Source organism: Ursus arctos, chromosome X (assembly GCF_023065955.2).
Source record: "Ursus arctos isolate Adak ecotype North America chromosome X, UrsArc2.0, whole genome shotgun sequence".
Classification (NCBI taxonomy): Eukaryota; Metazoa; Chordata; class Mammalia; order Carnivora; family Ursidae; genus Ursus; species Ursus arctos.
In genome coordinates, this window is record NC_079873.1 from 14,528,701 (window position 1) to 14,555,311 (window position 26,611).

Genomic DNA, 26,611 nt, shown 5'->3' on the forward strand with positions numbered 1-26,611 from the left:
GAGTCCTGGAATCGGGCCCCACATTGGGCTCCTCCGCTGGGAGCCTGCTTCTTCCTCTCCCACTCCCCCTGCTTGTGTTCCCTCTCTCGCTGGCTGTCTCTCTCTCTCTGTCAAATAAATGAATAAAATCTTAAAAAAAAAAAGTTATAAGGTATCTAGTAAAAAATATTAGGAAAACAGGTGTAGAAACATTTAAGGTTGCTAGAAGAAAACTTTTCTAATTTCATTGATTTCCAGATAATATTAGTTCAACCCCCACCCCTACCCCACTCTCTTCTAGATATATTCTGGTAATTTAAAATTTTTATTCCAAGGAAAAGGAAAAGTCCTGATAGTATCTAGGTAGAAACAAAGTTATCCATGCTGAAACAAAAATCAAATTGTCCTCAGACTTCATTTTCTTCTTGGAAGGAGAAAAAAGTGTATAGAGAAGAAGTAGTATATGGATTTTGTTACAGGCTTTTTACTCCTATGTGCTGGAAAGTTGCTTTAATAAACATACAAACCTGCAATGTCTGTGATGTGAGTGGCACTTTCCAGGGCTTTGCAGTGCATACAGCTTTACAGGGATCCTGAAGATGGTGGAGAACATAAGGTTGCCTTCCCAAGAATTCTATGCCTGCCAAGTTGCCATTCATGTGTGAGGACTTGCACACATGTAATGACTTGGAAAATAAGGTACTTCCTCAGAAAGCCACTCAAAGATGCACATTGAACAAAAACTTAATGCAAATTGAGCTCTACAAAAAAATGTGAAAACCACAGTAGAAAAGGACTAGAGGTAAAGACTGAAGCCAATAAAATACATAAAGAAATATAGATTACATATAATTGCTCATGTGTGTATAATTATAAATTAAAAACAACAGCCAAATCTATTCTCAAAAATAAATTTGACAAAATGGTAAAAGAAGAACCAGGGTCTATAATCCCAGATTAATTTAAAACAAGTCACAGTAGGGGCACCTGTGTGGCTCAGTAGGTTAAGCATCCGACTTGTGGTTTCAGCTCAGGTCATGATCTCAGGGTTGTGGGATTCGAGTCCCATGTAGGGCTCAGCATAAAGTCCACTTAAGATTATTTCCCCCTCCTTTTCCCTCCCCCTCTGCTCCTCCTTCTGCTCATGCGTGCTCTCTCTCAAATAAAAATAAATAAAAAATAAACAGGTCATAATAATTTAAATTGGTTCTAACATAAGAATCAACAGATGAATCATGTAGACTAGACCAGAAAGCTCTGAAAGAAAATCTGGAGCATATATGTAAGAATGCTAAGGTACAACAAAGAACTAAAAATCCATGGTAAAGAGTATGGGGAAAATTGATTAAGTATTTAGAACTATATTAAACATAGATTCCCTCACCATGTCATATATCAAATGACAGGTGGATAAAGACTTAAGGAAATAAGTTAAATCATTAAAATATTGAGACATAAATGTGGATGAATATAACCATACTCAGGCTAAGTAAGGACTTTGAACACAAAAGTAGTGGACATAAAGCATATATCAATACATGTGACTATGTAATTATATGTTATATTCAACAACAAACAAACCCTAAATAATTTAATGACCACAACAATCTGGGGAAGATATTTGTAACAAAATTTGGCAACAGGTTCACATCCATGAATCATCAAGAAAAATATTAAGCTTAGTAGACTTTTTTTTACTTAACCGGTTGATAGAAACTTCTCTGAACTCACCTGTTGGCTATGGTTAAAGAGTGGGTGGGTGTTCTTAAATATTGCTGAAGGGAACTGTGAAATCATATATTTTTGGATATCCGTTTTGGCAGTATTACTAGCCTTTAATGTTCGTACCATTTGACTCAGATACATCACCTGCAGAATTTACTCTATGGAAATAAAGACACAGATGTCAAAGTATGTTCATTGTCAGTTAAACAATCCATTAAAAAATAATGATTTTAAAAATTATGTAATGACAGGTTAAAATCTTTCTCATACAGTATCAAGTGAAATAAAAACATGTAACACCATACAGAATATTACTATTACAATTCGAGAAAAATTTACTAGGAAAATATAAACCAAAATGCTAACAAGGGCTATGCCTTTTATATTTTGTTTTCTTTAATGAGTTTGCATTATTTTTGTAAGCAGCTTGAATAAAAGTGAAATGTTAAATTCTTTCTAGCATCTTCTGCTCTTAAATGCACGTAGTTTCCACTAAACATTGAATTAATTTTATGTAGAAAACTTCATCTGTTTGGCTTCATTCTTTAAGTAAATATATAAACTGCATTGAGTGAATGAGAGAGAGAGTGTGTGTATGTTGAGACAGGAGTTCCATGGTATTGGTGAAAGGATAAATGAAAGAATAAACGTTTCATTTTATTTCACGCATTTTCAGGCAACTGTTTTATACAGTGAATTCTATTTGTGAGATGCCAGAAGTTAATCAATTTCTTTCTTTAAGATGATGTAAATAAGTTTGTTGTAAATGTAAACTTGTAGTCCTATCATGGGTGAATTTGAACTAATAAGCAAGAGCTTTTGTAAAATCAGACAAAGTTAACACTTAGGATGCAATAAAAAGATGCCTTGGCATGTGATGTAATGAGCACTGGGTATTTTATATAAGACTGATGAATCATTGACCTCTACCTCTGAAACCAATACTACAGTATATGTTAATTAAATTTAAATTAAAAAAGATGCCTTGGGACTCCGTTTAGAGTGCAATATGGGAGGAAACATGACTTGGAAGATCTCTCAGCTGAAATGTGAACGGTTTTTTTTTTTTTAAGATTTTATTTTTATTTATTAGAGAGCAGGGGGAAGGGTAGAGGGAGAAGCAGACTCCTCGCTGAGCAGGGAACCCGGTATGGGGCTCGACACAGGGCTCGATCCCAGGACCGTGAGATCATGACCTGAGTCGAAGGCAGATGCTTAACTGACTGAGCCACCCAGGTGCCCTGAAATGTGAGCAGTTTTACTCTCTTTCTGGATGCATATCATGCTGCCTCTTTGTGCCTGGAGCCAAGTTTCCTGATAGTGTTTGTTCTTCCTCTTATGCCATTCGTAGGTTGCTGGCTAGAGCCTTTTGAAAAGGAGCAGAGTAAGAAAATGGTTATCACTGTGTTAAGAGGGAGTAGCATACCTAGCAGAGTTACCTGCTACTACCTGTACTAATATTCTAGCTGATCATCCCCCATATCACTTTGAATTTGCAGTTATTTCTTCCCAATAATGAAACACTTCCAATATCAGAAAGTACCTGGAAGGCTGAGTACAAATAAATTGTATCCCAGAAGCTGTCTGTACTCTACAATTCTATCAATCCTCCATTAACAACAAAAATGTAATACTCTTAAGAACCTTTTTCCTCAGTAGCCTATAGCACTTTCAGTTGAATTTTTTTTCCCTATAACAAAGATGAAAGCTGATATTTTCTTCTTATTTTAAGGGGCAGGTGAGAAACAGAAAGGGTTTGATTTTACAGACCTAGTTACGATTCAGGGTTTGTTGTTGAGCATAAGAATTAAAATGGTCACCCCCCCCACCCCGCTTTCATGAACCCCCTTTGCTTTTATTAACAACTAAAGTGTTTATTTTTAATAAGTTAATGATTTGTACCTTGTTGGTTATTGCCTGTTATTGTGTGCATTTTTAAATCCTTTGTTTTGATGCAGGGAAAATCTTTTATTAAAAGATTTGCTCCTACAGATCTCAAAGTATACCCACTTAGAGTACAAAAAAGCAGACCTGAGTCATTCAGAAGACCTTTCTATATAACATGTTGGCTTTGAAGAATCTATATGTTATTTTGCCAAAAGCTTTTTTTTATTCCTTTTATAGACCAGAATTAGACATGAGTTATTTAACCTCATGGTGCTTAGTTCTGAGCATTTCCATTTCCTTTCCAGCCCTTATCTTTTTTGAAATGTTTCAGTTTAAAGTAGGTTTCTGCTCACAAACTCCTTCTGTTCGGGAGAGTGAAAGAAGGGCAGGAGGGGAGGTAGTGATTGGTATTTGGCAGCAGATGTTTGTCTCTCTTTGGGTTTGAAATGACCATCAGTAGGGGAGAACTAGTGAACTAGATAGGTCTGTAAGGAAAAGTTAAGTGAAGGGAGGAGACTTTCAAGGGGAATTCTGCTACCATCAACTACCGAGTATTGTAGAAGCCTTTTCTGTGCTATAGGAGCCCAATTAAAATGTGTCCCTGAGTTTAGAAGGAAGTGCAGATGATGGTATATTATATTGTCAGTCATCCTGGCATTTTTGTGTAGCCTCAAGTCATCGACACTTCTGGTTTGTCCATGGTCTATCACCATCTCCGCTCTTGGTCACCTTCTCTCTCCCCGTTACTTTTTTTTTTTCCCCTCTTCTGAAAATGTCTGTAGGGTGATAAGAAGGAGAATTTTGGAACCAGGGAATGAGGGGCTGGGAAAGAAGAGGATTTATTTATTTACTCTCCGGTTTCTTGCTGTTCTGTCCCTGAATATACCCCCAGACAATTGGGATTCCCAATTTCAAAAACACTGGAAAATGACTTTCTGCCTCTTTTTTCCTTTGCAGGAAACACATGAAATTGTGGCAATCAAGAAATTCAAGGACAGCGAAGGTATATATATATATACATATATATATATTTTTCCTTTTTGTATTTAGTCTTTGTGAATAGAATGTGGAAGAGATGGCATCTAGCTAACTAGACTTTGTTCCTGAAATGTTAAAGTCCCCATCTCAGAAAGTGAGTGTAACTTATGTATTATCATGCTTTGCTTCGAAACATTTGGCTCCTTCTGTGTAAATCTTTCCGTATCTCATTATATTAGAAAATTTATCTTATATTTTAAGGTACAGTCAGCATTGTAGAAATCTTGCCTCAAACGCTGGGTAGAAGGCATGCTATTTCTGCTATTCCTAAATATTATTAAAATGAGAAAGCTGATTTGAAATAAATACTTTTGTGAGTTCACACAAATAGTAAGTGCTGTTTGAAGGGCTTTGGTATTGGTTACTGTGATCTCCGGTTTCTAGTCATTTAGAAATACAAGAATAAGTGGTATGTAGATAGTATCAAGAAAGTGATTTTATATTTAAAATAACTCATTGGAAGAATAAAAGCTTTTCAAGAAGAAATACCATAGTTGGAGTCCTTGGTTACATCCAGACCATTTCAGATGGAGCATTAAAATTACCCTATGCTGGGCAAGAAAATTTAAAATAAAGCACTAAAAAAAAAGTAACCTACAAAATATAAACAAATAAAGCATTTCAGTAGTTCATTAGGTTTTAAATCTAGACTATTGGGCATCTAAAGATAGCCAAGTAGAAAAATTTACCACAAAGGCACACCTGACCTTTCAGAAGCTCTAGGCAGCATTTCCCCAATTTTTTTTTCTACAGAGACCCACAGAAATATTTTTTTACATTCTAATCCAGTATCTACATACATAATGTCCTATATATAACTGAAGCAAAAATGTCACAAAACTATTACACTAACGTGAGGTTCTTCATTTTCTGTTCTTTCCTGCTCATATAAATTCACATAAATGCCTATTTGTGGCATCAGATAACATTGATTTTTACCACTGAATCATAACCTGCTTTGTGAAAAATAGTGCTAAGAGGCATAGCATTAACTTTCCTATCTAACTGCAAGTATGACAATAACAGTCGTAGCCTACCTCTGTCAGCACACATTGACTAAGTACTATAACACACCAGCCTCTATGTTTGTGAACAGTTTCATCACTCCTACTTTAGACACTTAGCAAACATTAAATAATAAAAAGGGCTCACAAAATCCTGGGGGTAGATTCAGTAGTATTTGATATAACCCACCTCTCATGTGCTGGTTATGTGGAGCACATCACATCATCTGGGAAACCCTTAGCAGCCACTTTCTTGCCAGCCTTAAAGAGAAGGCAAAAAAAAAAAAAAAAAAAAAAAAAAAAAGCTTTTAGCTTGTTCTAAAGAAAAAAAAAAAAACCTGTTTCAAATGCTGTACCTGAAGTCTAACAGGGAACAATAGCCCCAGGCCAGTCCACTCTGAGACCATTGGCAATGAGCTCTTTGAGCAGTGGCTTTGGGCTAACCACAGGTGGCCAAGAGACAAATGATGATCTACTAAAAAGAGTGGTTGCAACAGTAGATCAAAGCATAACCTTTGCCTTCGTGTAAAGACTTCTGGCTGTGCATTCATCTCGTAAGGCACATTGTCAAGCATCGGTTACCACCAAAAATAATAATTGTCATGAAGTTTTTGATAGGCAGTACAATCTAGGTCATGTATGCCATTGCTTTAAAAAAAAAAAAAACAACAACGAAGTGCCATATTCTTCACAATCTCTGTTCTGTGCATACCAGTTCTTAACTTCAGTTAAACAATATGTCTGTACCTGTGTGCTGATACCTTTAGAGTGGTAATCAATAGCGTATCTGTTGAAATTTATTGAGCACTGAGCCAAGTGCTGTAAGAGACATGAAGGTAAATCAGGTATGGGTAATTTCAGGAAGCTTAGTAGAATTAAGACCTGTAAATATATAGCAGTAAAACGGAGTAGAAAGCAGTCAGTGCCTGGGGTGTCTGGGTGGCTCAGCCGCTTGGGCATCTGCCTTCCACTTGGGTCATGATCCCGGGTCCTGGGGTCGAGCCCCACATGGGGCTCCCTGCTCAGCGGAGAGCCTGCTTCTCCCTGTCCAGCTCCCCCTACTGTGCTCTCTATCTGTCAAATACGTAAATAAAATCTTTAAAAAAGAAAAGAAAGAAAGAAAGAAGTCAGTACCTGAATGAATTTGAATAATTTTGAGGCAAGAGACATCGTTTCTAGGTGTGGCATCCAGAAAGTGTATGAATAGTCTAGACATTATATGAAACATTTGCTCAGCCTACATTTCTGTGTGCTGACAAAGCATGAATCCCCTCTGCCCTCATCTCTGCCAGACCATTATCAGTTATCCTACCTTACGGACATGCAGCCTTATCACCCATCCACCTTGCAGATGGACACCTTTGTAGGTACGCCCATATATATTTCTGGAGGAATACTTCCTTAACATTTCTGTGATAGAATCTGAAGACATGGAATTATTTGTAACTTTTTAGTTCCTGTTCTGTTTTAGGCACACTTTCCTACTGTTTTCAGCTGTCCCTGGAAGATCTTGTACTCTTCTTTTCTGCCTTTACCCTTTTCCTCTTACCTGAGTAGAATCTTGCTTAATAGAAGTAAGGGAATGTGTGTGGTGAACAATCCTTTTGGAATGTGAAATGCACATAGGTAGTTCAGTACACATGAGAATGTCCATTCAACCCCTGTGGAAACCACTTAATTCTGAACCATTTTATCACCTTAAATTTCAGTCAGGACAATTCTAATAAAAATAGAGTTTCATCATAATATCCTTATTGTCATATAGCTCTCATTAATCTCATTTATTAGTTACTCTGAAAATATTCTGTTGATGATAGTGAATTTTCTAAACCCAATGTTTAAAAATCTTTGTGAAGATCATGAAATAATCCTGTAAAAACATTGTTACACTGAATAGAATCTGAACTTGGTCTGATTTGCATTCAAGCTAGTCAAGTATTTTCATACTGATGATATCAAGGGATATTTTATGAGAGTATATATGATCTTCTGTTAGGTTTAGAAGATTGTTATCATGCCCTATTTTCTTATTAAATTCATATATATCCACAAATTTGTATAAAATGTTTTTGAAACTACATTTTAAGGTAGACCACTATTTAATTCAAGCTGTCCTTGTTATCCCAGGATAATAGATGCCAATCTAAAATGGGAACCAAACTTTAATAGTAAATAAAAGGTTAGACTGGGACTTTAATTAAGTTGGGAAAATGGAACAAAAATTATAAAAATAAGTTTACTTTATCTTATAGTTAACACTATTTATTTATTTATTTTTTAAGATTTTTAAATTTATTTATTCAACAGAGATAGAGACAGCCAGCGAGAGAGGGAACACAAGCAGGGGGAGTGGGAGAGGAAGAAGCAGGCTCACAGCAGAGGAGCCTGATATGGGGCTTGATCCCATAACGCCGGGATCACGCCCTGAGCCGAAGGCAGACGCTTAACCGCTGTGCCACCCAGGCGCCCCAACACAATTTAGATTATAATAGCAACTATGTGCAATTTCTTAGAAAAAATAATCAAATGTTACTTTTTTGGGAGATGGACAATTTTTACAGTAAAACTGTAGATTAAGTCAATGAATGACTTACATAATAAAAAGAGGCTCATTAAAAAAATACACCAAAGGCTTTGTCAGTTTCCCCTTTATTTTTGTCTGTCCCCGTCTTTCTGTCTTCATCCTCATCAGTTTTTTACTCTCTAGTTATTAGCTGTTAGAACTCTGTCAGATCATTTATCAGTGTCTTTAGTCTATGATTTTGTTTGAAAGACTGACATACTAACATAACTCATGTTAAAATGGAGGACTTGTGTGAGTGATGAAATTTTTATCTGAGATCTCTTCATTAGTTAATATTTTTTTGTTTTCATGACTTTTGCTTCTTTATTCATCATCATCAATGTAGAGTTTTAGGCAATTCTTTTTTTTTTGAGAGAGAGCACACATATGTGAGTGGTGGGGGAGGGGCAGAGGGAGAAGGAGAGAGAGAGAATCTTAAGCAGGCTCTAGGCCTAGCACGGAGCCCAAAGCACGGCTTGATCTCATGACCCATGAGATCATGACCTGAGCCCAAACTGAGTCAGACACTTAACCGATTGAGCCACCCAGTCACCCCTATGAATTTGTCTATTAATGTAAGTTCCCACAGAGAAACATTAAGTATAAACACCTAATTAACCAGGAGTCTTCATAGAATTAGTTCTACTTAGTATTTGGATTTTCTGAAAAGAGAAAAATGACCACAGACCAAAAAGTTACTAGAAATGATTTAGTTGAAAGATATTTTTTGGACTATGTATAATGATAAATTTAGCCTAATTCATCTACCCTTCCTATAACTCCAATTTTGTACAGTAAGATTTGATGTTCAGATGGTAATCTGTCACTATTGGAAGATCATTCTCATGCACACACATGTACAAATGTCTGCCATCCTTAATTTATTGAATAATCTAAGAGCCGTGATTTAGCCTACATAGATTTGAACTAACAAGAATTAAAAACGTTGTCGGTTCATCTTTTACTTGAGGAGGTCCTGTGATCTAGGATTTATTTTTGACATACATTAGGATCTTCTGGTGTGACAACATCTTTTGCTTTTTAGGATTTTTTAGTCTTTCCCTAAAAGTACAGGTGACGGGGTGAGGAAGGATCCTCCCTATGTCACTGGGCCTTGGTACATGGCAAGGAGGCTGATTCTCGGAGAGCTGTATAGCAGTCCATAGTTCAGATGGAATTTAGGTTGTGCCTCTGCTTTTATATCAAATAAAATGGCTTGCATTTCATATCCTGCTTATCTTTTCTGTGGATAAATATTTTTTCTCTTGGAATGGACCCATTTATTCTTTTTAAACATGAGAAAATGTTTAATTGGTCTTCCCTTTTTTCCTCCAGTTCATTTCATCCTTATTTTTACCCAGACTTTAGAAAGCTCTATCCTGATCTCTGGATCGAGGAAACTCTGGTCTCATTTTATATAATGGTACAAAACAAGAGTTCATAGTCTCTGGTCCTTAAATTAAAAAACCTGATTTCTCTGTAAGAGAGGCCTTAAAACAAACTTCCCTACCTTTGGTTAAACAGAGAATTCAATTAACTAAGCTTGAGCATTCCGGCTAGTCATGATTTCACCACACTTCCTTTTTAATGTCCAGAATGGATCTCTTTCAAGCTTCAGAAATTCTTCTAGGATTTGATGAACATTTGCACCTTTCATAATTTAATAAATTTCTATTGTGCTCTACCTGGTCTTCATTGCTGAAGATTTGAGGATTTTCATCTTTTTTGAAATATATGATATCGGTACCGCCTTTCAAACCCCTCTGGCCATGTTAATTGCCCTCTTGTTGGTTTTCCTTCTTTAGTCAGGGCAACCAGTCTCAAGTATGGTACCCTTATAATTTTGTACAAAGATGGGTTGGCTTCCCCCCCTCCATTGTACCCATTTAAAGGTCCATTTTGGGGGGCCTCTTTGGCTATACAAGAATGTCAGGTTTGTGATTTCATAAAGTAGGTTACAGCTATTTCTGGATTTCTTTTCCAAGCCCACAGTTCTTTAAAAATAGAGTTACAATAGAGTTTCTGCTCATCTTTAGATTTTTCTCTTTTTTATTACTTACTTTGCATTTCTTTTGCTCCTGTGATTTTTTTTTTCCCCTTAAAAATTGTTTTCTTTTACTTTAGTGAATCTCCCTCCTTGATTTTTAGTGTGTTAACTTGCCTGACTGGCGAGCTAAAAGTAGGTTAGTTCTTTGTTTTTTTCTTACTTAACGTCCTTTTTCTACACTGCCATTTAATCATCATTCAAAAGAATTTAACATTGTCAGACTTGCTGCCCTTGCTGCCTGTACTAAGCTGAACACCCTCACTGGTAACTGATGACCAGGTCCATCAACATGCACATAAGTAGGACTTGCATGGAAGCACCAGGTCTTAGAGCTGGAGGGACCTTCAGAATCCTCTAGTAGAAGTCCAACTCCACTTTACAGCCAAGGAATCCAAGGCCCAAAGCTGCATAGCTAGTGTGTAATTAACTGGGGAAGATGCAGACCTCAAAATTTTTGTTGAATTTTTCTTCTACCCATACCATGTTGCTTTGCCACTCAGCTAAGCAGTAGCAAAGTGCAGACCTGAGCTTGGGTGTTCTGACTCATCCTCTAGAGCTTGCTCAATACCTTACACCATGTTGCCTATGTGCCTGTGTGCTACTCAGTGTGGCATTCCCCTCACTCACCCTGAGGAAGTTGATCTTTCTAGACTTGGTTTCTTCATTTGTAAACTGGAGAAGCCTAGCCTAAATAAAGAATCCACAGGATTATTTCAACTGGAAGGCAGGGATTTTTGGGCTCATGTCAGTAGTCTGTGCTGTCACCTTTGAAAAACTGCCTTGCTGAAGAGCTTGGCTACTTTCTGAACCTGAGATGAGAAGCATATGTAAGTGGAATGTGTATTGCTTTATCCCATCATCTTATCATTTAGTGCCACAGTTTTGTCCTATAGGGTAAGCCAAGAGCCTTGAAAGTATTTAGAGAAACAAAAATGATAGAATAGACCGAGTAATGAAGAGTGTGCATTTTGCTTGCACTTAGGGAATTAATAACTCCACTTCCTGCCTGTTCCCATTCATTACATTCTTAGTGCCAAAGTGCTTACTTCAACTTTTAATATCTATGACAAGCATACGTTAGAGAAGCCTTTATTTCCTAAAATAGATAGGCAGCTCAAATTAGGTGGTTTTGGCCCCATATGCTAGGTGATTTTGTGAGCTGCTTTTTGAAGATTCATTTCTCTTTCTTTAGCCATTTTTATGTAGAGTTGGTATAGATTTGAATGATGTCTATATAACAAAGTAGCAAAATTCAGTGAGGTTTATGCTCATAATCAATGAGATTTTAATGGAAATAAATCATTGATTATTAGATTTGGAAAAAGCCACGGGATTTTTTTTTTTAGGGTGTGTGTAGGTGGGGAGGGTGCCCAGTTTTTAGTTATTTTATGAATGAAAAGTTAAGTGGCTTGCCCAACATCATATTTCACAGTGTTGGTTCATTAACAGGATCCAAACTCCAGGTCTCCCAAATCCTACTCCAGCATTCCTTCTTCTAAAGCCATTCTACTTCAGGCATTCTGAGGTGGCTCTATCTGTCAGCAAAGTGAAACTGCTGCAAGTTGTTAGTAATACAAAGCTCCCTTTTTTCAGTTGCTTTTCGGGTGCCAAGAATTCACCAAGCATTTGACTAGAAAACATGTACCAGCTGTATTTACTTTTGATTTGGTTGCAACATTCATTTGTACCCAGCTCCAGCAGAGCTTATGGATGTTGTTAATGAATGGTTAAATATATATGTGTTCTTGACCCTTAGTACTTTGTAGTTTTTTTGAGGCTCCATATTTTATAATCATATATTGTAGAAGACAACCAGGCATAGAGATGCATAGGGGAAAATAAATTTAGTTTGTCTTACTGCCTGAAAAGCTGCCCTCTCAACCTTCTAGAGACGAGATTGAAAGCATTGTACTCGAAACTGAAAGGGTGAAGCGCCTCTTGCTTGCCATCACATTGCTGCTTCCCATGAATGAAAGCTAGCCACATATGACTGAAGATTTCCTCATGGCACCAGTGAAAGCATTTGTGTCAGAAGTATTTATTGATCCCTTCTTTGTGCCAGGTGCAGTCCTGGGTGGTTGAGTGTGTATTGTTGAACAGTAGACCTTAGGCCTGTCCTCTGAGAGCTCTTGGTTTAGCAGGGGTGGCCACCCGTAAACAAAACAATCTATAAATAAAAATGGTGAGAAGGTCTGCGAAAGAAAAGTTCAGAGTAGTGTGATAAGGAATAATAGGGATGGAGGCTTGCTTTGGTTTAGTGATCTGGGCAAAGCTTGTGAGGAATGTTATTTAAACTGAAACCTGAAGAGGAGCCAGCCTTGTAAGGAGTCTGGGTTGTGGAATGCAAATTCTAGGTGAAGGGAATAAGTTCAAAGGCCCTAAGGTTGAAAAAACAAAGTTGGGGCTATTTTGGGGACTAAAAGACTAACATGAGGGAGGAGAAGGAAGGATATGAGATGGGGTTGGAAAAGTGGACAGGAACCAGGTCATGAGTAATCAGTATATTTGCCTCTATTGTATTATTTCCTTGTTAGAAGATCATTTGCTTTGTATTGAGACCTGTGTGGCATTCTGTGTATTAGACATAAGTGGACTTTAGTTTGATTATCCCACTCTTGAAAGTAACCCAGATGGGATAGCAGAGAAGCCAGTGAACCTACCTTACAACAGTAAAGACTTTTTAGCGTTCCCTACGTTTTAGCTGTTCTGAAAATCACAAAACACCACTTCTCTGGCTTAACCCCAATTTGCAGAACAGCTGGACCTCTATCGCACCACAATCCTCTAAGCCACTTTGGGAAGTCCCCTGATCACATCTCGTACATTCCCCCTACTGCCAGGTGGCCCCCTCGGTGTCATGTTCTTTTCCCCTGACAGGGGTTCCCTGTGAGTCCCCAGTTCCCAGTTGACCCCCTGGTGTGGACTGGGCTGGCTCACTGCTTATATCACTGTTGGCCTTTGTTACTGCTAGTTCTTGCTTTCTGATAGGCGGTATCTTTCTCTGTCCTTTTCTAATCTCTGCTCCAGCATTCCCCAACAGTTTTTTTTTTTTTTTTCCTGAAGTAAGGAGAATATTTCACTTGTGTAACCAGTTCACAAAGGAGTGTTGACTTTATGTTCCCTGTTTATTATAGATACTCTGGTGCTACAAAGCCCCTGCTTTTATTACTGTCTCTTTATTCTTTAAACTCAGTTTGAACGGGGGCTGAGAAATGGGCTGGGATAAAAAATAATCTGAGAAGTACTTCTGGTACCTGATTTAGAATCTTCCATCCCCCTTTGTAGGGAAGATTCAGCCCCTTTCCTCTTGTGTATCTTGCTTAGGAAGCCTTTCTCCCTAGAAGGCATTTTCCTCTTTATCACCTTCATCCCCAAACTCCATTTTCTTCTTCCCTGAACCTGAGGGAAGTTAGATATGACTGAACCTGAGAATCACAAAACTTAGACTCTCAAGCTAGGATTTTGACTCTGACCCCAAACCTTGGGGACAAATGTGTTTTAAAATTAGAATAACTTTTGGAGTTTAGAATGGAAATATGGCATGCTACTTTAGCACCTTGTAATCAGGTACTATTTCTGAAGCAAACATATGAATATTCATACTAAGTGGGATAAACAAAGTATATAAGTCGTCTCGTGCCAGTTCAGGTTTTACTTCTAAAGAGATTTGCCGTAAACTTCGAAAAAGTGTTCAGTTTTTAGACTGATTTTTGAAGTTGCAGATAAAGGATTATGAACCTGTATTCTTGTGTGTGTGTGTGTGTGTGTGTGCATGTGTGTGCATACATGTATGTGTATATGTAAACATGGTAGTTAGAATTTCTAGGCTAAATCTGAAGGTATCGTAAAAACTCATTTAAAATAAAGTATTACCTTCCCTACTCCCCTGCCAATTCATCCATTAGAGTTAATGTGATTTCTGTCCTTCTCCATGCCTGTGGGGGCTATCATGAGTGAAGTTGATGATGTGGAAGGGTATATTGGTTCAGCGTTAAGTTCTCCATCCCAGTACGGCTACACCATCTGGGGTGGACAGATGGACATGCCACAGGAAGACAGCAGGGACCTATAGCAGCTGCTGTTCAGAGAGATCAGACACTCTTAGAAATTCCTGCAACTTGACTATGAGCTGTGCTGTGGCTGCCTGGTAAGTGACCTCTGCTCACTGAGGTGACTCACGTGCAGCCTGAAGAATAAAATGCTCTTTAAAGCCAAAACTACAGGCCAGAGTTAAAAACCTCAGCTGCTACAGATGCTGCATAGAGGCTCCTCTGCACACTGATCGAGTTGATTCTTTCTTACCCTTTTAAACTCCTTCTTTCTCAGTATGTAGTGTTAGAATGAAAATGACAGTGGATTCAATTGTCATATCTGTCAGTCTGTGTTTATACATATACTTTACAAAACGGAGTATAAGAAAACACAAGCAGAAAATTAGGTTCATGCTGGTCAAGTAAGCGTTTTCTTCTGTAAGATGCTAATTCTTGATCCTTTCAACAAGAAAATGTGATATTTAATCTTCCATCCTTGAACTTCTTATGCAGAAGTACTCGAAGTGGAAAGTGAAATTGGTATGTTTTCACTGTTCTTAGAATTCTTTGAACAGTAGCTTGAAAGCTTTAATTTTACTCTATTCACCATTGTTTACATTCTAGAAAATGAAGAAGTCAAGGAAACGACTTTACGAGAGCTTAAAATGCTTCGTACTCTCAAGCAGGAAAACATCGTGGAGCTGAAGGAAGCCTTTCGTCGGAGGGGGAAATTGTACTTGGTGTTTGAGTATGTTGAAAAAGTAAGTCACTAATTAAATCAGGAGATTTGCCTGATTCTATTTTTTTTTTTTTAACTTTTATTTTAATTTTTTAAAGTAATCTCTACACCCGGCATGTGGCTCAAATTCATGACCCTGAGATCAAGAGTCGCACGCCCTACCAACTGAGCCAGCCAGGCGCCCCTGCCTGATTCTTTCATTTAGGGTTGTTTCTGACAATATTCAAGGAAGCATTATTACCTCATGTGATTTGTCAATGTACTCATAATCTTAGTATTTTAAAAATGAAATTATTATCCATAATCGTTAGAAGCCCTGAAATCTATTGAAGTATTTTGTGCAATTTAAATATACAGAGATCATCATACATTCCAACAGTGAATTACTTTGGCTTCTGATGTTTTAGAATCTCTGTTCAACAAGTAATTTTTAGACTTGGTTTATTTAAATTAAACCTAGGCAAGGCCTCTGAGGGAGAGACAAGTAAATTGACAGTGATGACATAGGATGACAGAGGTGTGTAAGGCAGCCTGCAAGCCTAGGATGGCTGCCTAAATCAGACCTACAGTGGCAAATGAGTGGGCTCATGGAGCAACCTTTTGTGAATTGCCAGTGCTTTGGCTTTAAGGGAAGAAGATGTACCAGGAGGCATACGGTAAGGCTTGAGGAGAGGTAGATGAGGCCACAAATAACGGATTGGAAGCATTGGAGAAAAGGAGAAAAGTATACACAGTTCAAATTGTCTGCATACTTTAGTATTTTTTTTAAATTGGTAACTATTAGTGACAATTTTAATGATGTGTGGCCTAAGGGCAAGTGTATGCTATAGTAATCAATACATGTGTCTTTGAATTTATTTGAGGGCAGCTGCCCTTCAGTGGTTGATAATTGCCTAAAACTGAAATAATTACCTTAACAAGAGTAGGATAAACTGGAGCCAGATGGACTTTTTGGAGATTTCCTTGATGAATAAATATGTGGCTCCTGATTTCCTGTTATAATCTAACCAACAGTAAAAATTATTACTTTTATTAAATTTCACTTCTTGAGTACATGTCTTTGTAGGAATCTACATGATAAAATGAGGAATTTCTAAATTATAAGATAAGGCTTTCTAAAGAAGGTGAACACTGGAGAGGGTTATGTTTGCCAGCTGCTTTCTGTGGCATAAATGACAGTGTCATCACCACCATCATCATCACAAAATAGAAAGCAGTGTTGCCAAGATGATGGACCAGGAATGTGGCTTTTGAATTAATTCAGCCTTTACAAATTATTTTTCTAATGAAAATAAATAGATGTAGTAACTTCATTACAAGCAAAACTTGAAGAGTATAAGTTTCTTTGTCATTTTAAAACACTGTTTTATGTTTCTTTTCCAAAATCTGCTTAAAGCTTCCTTTTCCTTTTTCTTTTTTTTAAAAGAAGACAGATCTTTATATTTTGAGGGGGTGGTGAGGGGAAGAGGGAGAGAGAGAATCCCAAGCAGGCTCCACGCCCTGCGTGGAGCCCGACGCGGGGCTCAGTCCTACAACCCTGAGACCATGACCTGAGCTGAAATCAAGAGTCGGACACCTAACCGACTAAGCCACCCACGTGCCCCTTAAGGTTTCTTTTCCTGTGTCAATTTAGGTATTTTCCTAAGGGACCTTCCCCACCAAAATTAAACTGAAATTTGATACTCATTAAAATGTTATAAAAAAGGATTGCTGTAAAAATCAGAACCTCTTTATATTATTTTTTAGTTGTCAAGAATAATCATGCAGTTTGCAGTTTTCACTGCCAAATAATGAAATTCTGACAGATCTATTTCAGTTTGTCTTTTTTATTTCTGTTCTGCTCATGGTGATGGTTCACGATTAAAAACAATTTAATATGAACGAATGGGGAAATTACCTCTGTGTACCAGGTAATTTGTCATGTCTGAGATCTCTCTGATGATAAGTGGCAGAGCTGCTACCAGAGCTCCCATATTGTGTCCCCGCAGGCCTGTGATTCTTGCCCTGACCCTGTGGTTTTTCAGTGGAAGGTGACCTCCCATCAGTGGTAGTGCCTAACAGTTAACAAAGAGTCTCAAGAGGGCAGGAAAATCTCTGTATCTCTGTAACAACCCCCTACCCTTTACAGAGATACAGGATTATAGTGGCTTAAACAAAATAGAAATTTCCTTCTTCCACACATACAAATAGAAAGGTAGGTAGTACCTGGTATGGTAACTCTGCTCCTTAGCCATAGGAGGCCTAGATGGCTTCTGCCTTTCTGCTCTACCACTCCTGGGATGTGGCCCTTGTTCTTAAGGTCAAAATCAGGCACCAGCTATCACATCCCATTGGCCAGGACTTAGTTTCATGGCCACTCTAACTGCAAGGCAGAGAGGAAATGTACTCTTCATTCTGAGCACCTATGCATCCACTTACAAATTGTACTACTGTGGGCTAAGGGAAGAATGGATATTGAGGGACATTCTTCTCTGCCACTGAAGAATTTAAAGTGTAATATGAAATGAGACATACAGTTTATTTTCTGTATTGCAAAACCCTCTTATTCCTAGTGTGCATTTGGGACCTCCTATGCATTTGTTAATTGAAAAAGGCAATTTAAGTAGAGAATCATTTAAAAATGATGCATACATACTTCAAACATTTTAACTTAAAATATATATTCATTTACTACTCTTTAGAGGTAGGGTCAAGGCCTTTTGAGTATCTGTCTTCTGTTGGAGTTCCAATGAGTCTTTCTTAAATACATCATACCCATAATGCATCAACTGTGAAAGCCTGTGAGAGCATCTTTAAAGTGAAGCAAAAGCTTAAAAACATTGTAAAGCAATCTCAGTGCAGAATCCTTATCACCATCACCACCTGTCCCCTGCCAGTGTTTTATAGTTGTTGCACTCCCATTTGATTAGGCAACAGTGTGTTTAGTGGCTTTCCTTTATTAAGTCTTTCCAAAGTGTTAAACTTTGTTTTCTTAAAAACAGCAACTCTATTTAAAACATTATTTCAATGGTTATATGATATTTAATTGTATTAAAATAACAAGTGCATCTGTTATAAATAGGTTTGAAAGTGTTATAAACAAACAATTGATTGTATGTATGCAGCTCAACTGGAGGTTGTATTAGAGTAAGCAGGTTTTCTAACTTTTTGGTCTTACGACTCCTACACTCTTAACATTATTGGAAACACTAAGAGCTTATTATTTATGTGGGTTTTATCTATTAATATTTATCATACTATGAGTCAAAATTGAGCAATATAAATTATTAATTCATTTAAGAATAACAATAATAGTCCCATTACATGTTAACATAAATACGGTTGTGGGTCATTCTTTCAAGTGAGAAATGGTGTTCTACCAAAAACAAGCAGCTAGTTCAGCTTGCAACTCAAGTCACTCAAGTGATTTTCTTCACAACTATCTTGCTTTGTTATGTGAAGAAGTGCTTTATGGGCATTCTTCATTTTATCATATAGATTCCTAAAAAGACACGTACTCAAAAGTTGAAATTTAATACAAGCAGTAATTTTCATTGCTTCATCGAAGAAAGACATCCTTAACTAAAACTGGCTTTTTGTCTTTTTTTTTTTTTTTTTTTTTTAAATAACTGCGAGAGTGTAGCATTGAAGAATCCAATGCCTTGATTTATGCTAAGGTGTCACCAGTTCACCCATCCTTGCTTTAAGTCATCAGTGTAAATACAAACATAGTGAAAGAGCCAACGAGCTGAGTGTTGCTATGAATATAGTTTTGACTTTATGGGCCTTCTGCAAGATCTGGTAACCACCCCCAAGAGATCCACAGGTCATACTTTGAGACCTGCTTTCCTAGACGGTCGTCTACAAAGAACAAACTCTAATCATGCTGTGGACCTTAGTGTTGTACTTTACAGAGGGAATGGAAAATGTGTGGTTACTCTGGAAATTCAGTGGAGACTGGTTAAGTAGAGTTTCTACTTAATAAAAAATTTTGCATGAATTTTAGAATTTTCTCTGACTCCAAACCAAGAGTTTCAAAACTTGATTTGTTGGGGGTCTGTCAGTGTTTATTTCAGCAACATTTTCTAGCCTGTCTTAATTTTTGTACTGATTGCGTGGATGACTTCTAATCTTAGGGATCATTTTCTTTAAAAATATTTTCCAGGTGTTCTAGAAATATTTTCAAGGCTTGATTTTATTGCAAGGTTCTATTAAACATACGTAGTGGGCTGTGTTAAAATGACTCTTTCCCCTCTCCTTTATACATCACAGCATCTTATCTCTACTTTGTATTGCTTTTCCCTTGGAAGTATTCTAAAGTGATGCCTGAAAGGTTTTAAGGAGAGAGGAAAGTGCCAGGGTTATTATTTGGGGCAGCACTGGGGAGTAGTAAAAATGGAATTTCTCTTAAAAGAGAACTTTGATTTCATACAGTATCCTGCTTCTGCTTGAAAAAGATTGTAGATGGAAGACAAAACAGTTTTTAAAAATGCATACTGTGTATTGGGTGAATTATCATCGAGGACTCTTTTTTATTGTTAATACATGATTTATGGGCCGGCCTAATTTGTGGAGGTTAATGGCTCCCTATTTAATTTTTAGAATATGCTTGAATTGCTGGAAGAAATGCCAAATGGAGTTCCACCTGAAAAAGTTAAAAGTTACATCTATCAGTTAATCAAAGCTATTCACTGGTGCCATAAGAATGATATTGTCCATAGAGGTAAGTATGGAATTTTTGAAATGGGAAATATTAAGAAAAGATCAGAGTTAACAATGAAATATTTTATATATTACTGTCTTAAGAGTATTTCCATGGGCACTGACGTCCCATTTAAATTAAATACATTTTAAAAGTACAGGATATGAGATGTCGTTCACCTTCCAAGTCTCCTTTTGTATCACCAAAAGGATGGACTGCAGGTTTATTTGGATATTACGGTGCGATCTCTGTTTGTACAACCAGATCTATTCTCAACTTTAGAAATGCCTAGGGATATAAAGAACTCGACAAATAGGAACTTTAAGGCTTACTTTGGGCAAAAAGAGCAAAGGGATGTTCTCTGTTGCCTTTTGGTCCTGCTGGTAGACCAGAAAATTTGAAACCACCCAGAATAAGGCTTTAAAGGTGGTCACTGACCCCCATTGACAGTCACCTCTCATTCCCTCGTAGACCAACCACGTCTGGTGTATACCTTCACTTCCTGAATTTCCCTACCTGTTAGTGAAAAGTGCCTATTGCAAGTCGTAGGCATGATCAACCTTGCATAAAGGTCACGAGTATGCTTGCATAAACTGTTTTATTTTGTCCTTTATTGCTGTGAGGTGGGTGGTTTATAGTAATAAAAAGGAAATTACTTTCTCAGCACGGTCTTTCACTCTACACTGTTTATCTTCTCCTGATAATCTCTCTTGAATTCCAGAGTTTTACAGTAATGGGACACATACTGATAAAATAATGAAGCCAGAAGATGTTTATCAGAAAATGTTAAAATATCTACTTCTTGTCTCTGAATTATCAGATAAATGAATACTACATTTTAATTTACCTATACAAACACACAAGCATATCACTTTAAAAATAGTCTCACTTTAAGAATAGCTTAAAGGTCATGTGAAGAATGCCAACTCCTATTATATCTAGAAAAAGATATTTTATATTTCTCTTGGATTTGACTTTCATACCAGTTAACTTATCAAGGTTGGTGGTGGTATAGATAGCTCTCCAAGTCAACTGCATATCTAGTGTCTAGGGTAACGATTCTTATAACAGTCTATACTACAATATGAGGCTTTTAATAAGGAACTGATTTAGCAGCATTTCTATAGTGATGCTGTGATTTGGTTAAATATATAGTAATACATCAATGGTTGTGAATTAGCAGTAGAAACCATGATTCTGAAATCTACAGATTTTGCTCCTATCTCTTCCCTTTTTCCATTTTCACCTCTGCCATCTGATATAAATGATGGGTACTCTAAAATTAGAATTGAGAGATGCCTCCCAAGGCAGGAATTAAACAGCATTTTCTGTATATTTCTACTCAGCTCCCACCACATCTTCTGAAGATTCATGGAAAAAATGAGGAATCTTTTCTTGACTCATCCAGTATAACTTCAGCATTAGACATTTATAATTGTGAACCACACAGAAAAGCTAGAGAGATATGTAAATATAGACATCATATAGAAAATCACAACAAATTCTATTTTTTATGTAGTTTTTCCTCTAGTAAATATACCGCTAGCTACTTATATGTGTTTTTAAGGTATCTTGGGGTATGACCGTTTTTTTATGTTCTATCTCCAAGAATTTTATATTCTATCTCCAAAAATTTGTTATTAGTACTTTGTAAAGTAGGATAGTTCCTTGAAATGTGGTGACCTAGATTCAGTGATTCTTAAATTCCGTTCAGAGATCTCATTAATACCTTTAAGATTTAAAAGGAAAAATATTTTTTTTAATTGTGGATCTTCATGTTTCTCAAAAAGAAATTAGTTGAAACTTTTATGTATCAGCAAAAATTGTGTTACCCTGCTTTTCACTGCCACAGATTTCTATTCACATTACTCTGGGTATTTCTAATTAGGTGCTGTTATAGTGATCCAATAGTGTCAATCAGCAGTCCATGGAACATTTTTTAATAATTGTTTTTCCATCTTTATACTTCAGATATAAAGCCAGAAAATCTCTTAATCAGCCACAATGATGTTTTGAAACTCTGTGATTTTGGTAAGTTAAAAAGAAATTGAGCCCTATAAGTAGAATTAATTTAATATAACACATAGGTAGCGTTTAAAGGCTTATTAAAAGTATTTTTTTATGGTTTGACTTCAGTTAGCAGAGGAATATTCTGTTGGGTCATATGTTGAAAAATTGATTGCTGGGAAAATACTATACTCTCTTTGCATAGTGTTGTCTACTCTTTTTAAAAATTCATAATGCAGTATTTGTTTAATGAGAATGCAAAGCGAATAAATGCACGTGCATATATTCAAAACCCAGCACTTAATGAATCCAAAAAACCAATTTTCTAGGAAATACTACTATGCCTTCTGTTTTGGGTAGGATAAAAGAATATTTTTAAAGTATTTTAAACATTGATGGAAATTATTTTAGGTATAATCATAAACACACGATATATGTAGGTAAATACATATGTATCATGCATATGCAATAGTTACCTACCTGTAAAGGTCAAGGGCATTTTTAAAACAATTCCATTTATTCTCTTTAAATGTTCAGTGAATGAGGTTAGTGATTGATGTGTAATATTCCAGATCCTGGTTGATTGTATAAGGAAGCTTTTGAATTATATTCTCTCCTAGTAGAAAATTGTGCATTCTTTTCTATATATGTAAAACTGTATTAAGTGCTATTAAAAATTTAAGTTAAAATAATTCAGAAAAGTTTTAAAACTATAAATTAGTGTGTTTAAGTTCTGGGTCACTTTTAAAAAATCCTTTGTCTAATCCATATGCTGAAAAATAACAACTTGACTTTTTTAATGTTATTTTTTTCATATATTCAAGTATAATAAATATTGTAAACCTTTACATATAAGTGAGAATTCGTCTTCTTTCGTAAGCATAAGTTAGATTAGTACCTCGGAGGTGGATCGAATAAATGAGAAATAGAAACATACTAAGAATGCACTGTGTGAATGACGAGCTTTGTCCAGTGTAGCTATTAGAAGCATGTGTAACTGTTTTCACTCGGTGTTTGCAAAGAATTTGATCATTTTGAACCTGCTTGCCTGCGGAAGAATGTTTTACAGGGCTTAAATTTTTTCATACTTTATAAGGAATATTGCAAAGAAGAGGCCTGCTATATTTTAAACATCTTAAGTGCTTAAAAGAATAAAAAAGAAATACCAAAATACAGTTATTTAAAAGATTTTGACCTTGACATTTTTAGCACTTTCTTAGTATTACCATTTTCAGGAATATTTATGGTTCTGTTTCTCAATTCTTGTCCATAATTGTGACTACCATCAATTACTGAGATTTTGTGCACCTCATACGACCTTTACTGTGCATCCATGATTCTATGGGTTGGTGATCTGCTTAAACCCCCAAATGACTGAAATTTGTAAACAAGTTATAAATACAAAAGAGATGCCTATAGAATGGTTAATAATAGGAAAAGAGTATCCTTGGTCTGGTGTCATTTCTTTTCTTTTTTTCTTTTTCTTTTTTCAAGATTTATTTATGTATTTTGGGGGGGTAGAGAGAGAGTGTGTGTGTGTGTGAGTGGGGGCAAAAGAAGAGGGAGAGAGAATTCTCAAGCAGACTTCCTACTGAGCATGGAGCCAGACTCAGAGCTTGATCCCAGGACCCTGAGATCATGACCTGAGCTGAAATCAAGAGTTGTACGCTTAACCAACTGAGCCACCCAGGCACCCCCAGCATCATTTCTTAAAGGAAAGACAATTTGAAGTGGTAAGGAAATTTCACATGGCTGCACCGCATGTGGTTCTCTGTGCCCTACGCATCCCCAGTGATCACTTCTGAACTGCTCTTTCCCTCCCAGAGCGCCGGGCTCCTTTGTCTACCTTGATGAATCCCATTTGAAAATAGGAATATTTCTTCCAAATATGTCTTATGAAGAAGCATTGATTAACTGAAGTTAGGGCTTTGTTTTTTGCTGTGGTTGTTTTTATTTTTTACTGTTAACACTATTTTCTATTTTTCAAAACTACACCTTAATTTTTACCCCTAATTTTAATGTTCTGGTTCTTTGTGACTATCCATAATGCTTTTTGTGAGTTAGGTGGGTAATTAGCTTACCTGCTGGCTTATTTTTTGGCCCCAGAACCTTTTGAAAGGGTTTGGAGGGAAAATAATTATCGATAGAGTCTGTAAGTAATTAAGATACCCCTAATATGCTTCTCAGTCACATTAGGAGATGAAAATAATTTTGGCCTGCTTAGTTTCCATCATTGCCAACCATTAGTTGTTTATATATATAATGGCTAGAACTGATCAGCAACAGTAGATCTACAAATAGTATGTTAAGTCCCACGTATCAGAATCTAATGACTGGCTCAATCGGTGAGCGTCTGCCTTCGGCTCAGATCATGATCCCGGGGTCCTGGGATTAAGTCTCATTTCGGGCTCCCTGCTCAGTGGGGAGTCTGCTTCTCCCTCTTCCTCTGTGATCTCTCTCTCTCAAGTAAATAAATAAAAAATCTTTGGGAAAAAAAAAATATAATGACCATTTGTGACAGGATATTTTAGCTTTGACTTGGGCTCTTGTGGGGACTTCATTTTGTTCCTAAGATTTGCATTTATTGACAGAGCTGACTTAAAAGTATGCTCTGAATGCTTATAAAAGCATGTGACGACTTCAAAAATATGGATTTCTTTAATGTAGGAGGAGACTGTTTTTTTTTTTTAGTGAATACACTGTATATTTTAATTGACATATGAATGGACTAACATTTTAAAATAACAAAGGCACCATTAATAACAGCCCATTCAGTACCAGTCATTACATTCTTTTGACGTTCCTTTAAAATATGACTAGCACTGAAATACTTTGCCAACATGAAGTTATTATTTCTTTTTCAAAGTTATACGTTTGGGTTTTTCTGTCTTTCAGGTTTTGCTCGGAATTTATCAGAAGGCAATAATGCTAATTATACAGAGTATGTGGCCACCAGGTGGTATCGGTCCCCAGAACTCTTACTTGGGTAAGTTACCTTCCCCAAATAAAATGACATTTATAAATCTGCTGATCGTATATCATTAGCTTTGGGATCATCTATGGAAGATAAGACCTTTAGTTTATTAAATACTCGTTACCTATTGCAGTGTAACAAATCACCCCAAAACTTAATGGTATAAAACAAACACCGTTTTATTTGCTCACAATTCTGGGTACCAGTGATTTGAGGGAGTCAGTAATTGAAGTTCAGCTGGATTGTTCTTATGCTGGTCTCAATGGGAATCACTCAGGTAGCTGCAGTCATTCAGCAGATCATTTGGAGGCTGGTTGGTTTACAAGGCCTCAGCTGGGACAGACTATCTCTGTTCCATGGAGACTCATCCTCCAGTGGGCTAGTCCAAGTTGTTTCATGTGATAACAGAAAAATTCCCTGCAGTAAGAGGGCAAGCCGCAAAGCGAAGGTGGTTTTCAAGCCTCTGTTTGCATGGCTTTTGCCTCATCGGCCAAAGCCTGTTACATGGCCAAGCCCTGATTCAAGGGATGAAGAAATAAACTCAACCTCTTGTTGGGAGGACTGGCCTATCTGTTGGTTTGTTCATTCATTCATTCATTCATTCATTCAGCAAACAGTTATCAAGTATCTCTTATATCCATCCACTTTGCTAGAAACATGATGTAAATATTGAAGCAGTTGCCAATTTTCTTCTGACTAGAGAAATCCTGTTTGATGATAAATGACTATTCAAACACGCTGCATTGATGATTTTTCTCAGCAACACCACATCCATCCACTTTGTGCCCACCCTTCCACTTTCAGTGCTCTTTCATTCATCTGTTAACCCCAGAAAAGGGTTTTCTGATAAGATTCTTCTTTTCTTTTTAGTATGTTTTAACTTGAGAGCCTAAGAAGGAGCCTATCCTCCTGAGACTCGATCACATAGTTATATGAATAATTCTTTACTTACCTTAGTTGTAGTATTCTCTTATTTTCCCTACATTGTATTTCCTTCTTGGGGACCATCCAAGAATGGAGAAAGAAGGCACACTCTGTAAATAAAATGAGATATGGTGGTGATGATGACTGGTACTCTAATTATAGGTTTCATCTCTTTAGAATCTGAGTAGGCTCTGCTCTGAGCGTGGAGCTTCACGGGAGGCTTGATCCCACGACCCTGAGATCATGGCCTGAGCTGAAATCAGCAGTCAGACACTTCAACCCATGGAGCCACCCAGGAGCCCTGAGAAATTTAATTAATTTAATTTTAAAAGATACTTTTTATATAGTAGGAATACAAATTTCTGTGTTTCTTTTGTTGAAGAATATGTGTGTAAGTTACTCACTGAGGGTTTATTTTGATACTCACCATTTCCCAGTGTCTACCAACCATCTGATTGTAATTCTTGATTCATTGCTGACATAGAGCATATAAGAATTATTGATACCAGTTATTGAAAGTTCTGTTTTTTTTTTTAAATCAAAAGCTTGCTTTATCTTGGGAAACAAATGGTGGTTAGTCACTTTATTATTTCCCTTTGTGTGGATAGATTTTAGAATTTCTGTGCTAATTTTTAAACTTGGTTTTAGAATTGATTTTCTTTTGTGTTTGTCTTTGTTTCTTTTTCTCTGTATCTCTGTCTGGACATAATGGGATGCATAATCCATTTTCTTTTGGGAGGGACTGGAATTTGAGTTTACTGGACAGATTTGCCAAAGAAGAAATGAGTATGAAGTAGGTCATCCTTAGAATACCATCCAAGGATTCAAGTATGGTAGAGGACTTTTTATGTTATGGTTTTGTCTATATGATGTCCCCAAGAAGTTCATTCTGAGGGCACCCTTATTATAGACCTTCAGAGAGTATTTCCTGCCTAATAATACCTGTCAGAAAACTGCAGTTATGTTTAGAGATGTGTGGGAGCTACCAAAAGTAGATGGAGACTCCAGTGAA

The 26,611-nt window shown here is 36.8% G+C and overlaps 1 protein-coding gene across 6 annotated transcripts in view; it reads left to right on the forward strand.

Moving 5' to 3' along the window:
- Positions 1-26,611, forward strand: part of CDKL5 (cyclin dependent kinase like 5) — a 198,691-nt gene that overhangs the window by 130,332 nt on the left and 41,748 nt on the right. For all 6 annotated transcript variants that reach the window (XR_008958739.1, XM_057310336.1, XM_057310340.1 and 3 more), the window contains exons 4-8: positions 4,549-4,594; positions 14,899-15,035; positions 19,595-19,715; positions 21,666-21,725; positions 24,597-24,687. Coding sequence is in view for 5 of the 6 variants with exons in the window: in XM_057310336.1 (XP_057166319.1) it covers positions 4,549-4,594; positions 14,899-15,035; positions 19,595-19,715; positions 21,666-21,725; positions 24,597-24,687 (455 nt within the window). In the remaining variant the exon portion in view is untranslated. The remainder of the gene's footprint in view (positions 1-4,548; positions 4,595-14,898; positions 15,036-19,594; positions 19,716-21,665; positions 21,726-24,596; positions 24,688-26,611) is intronic.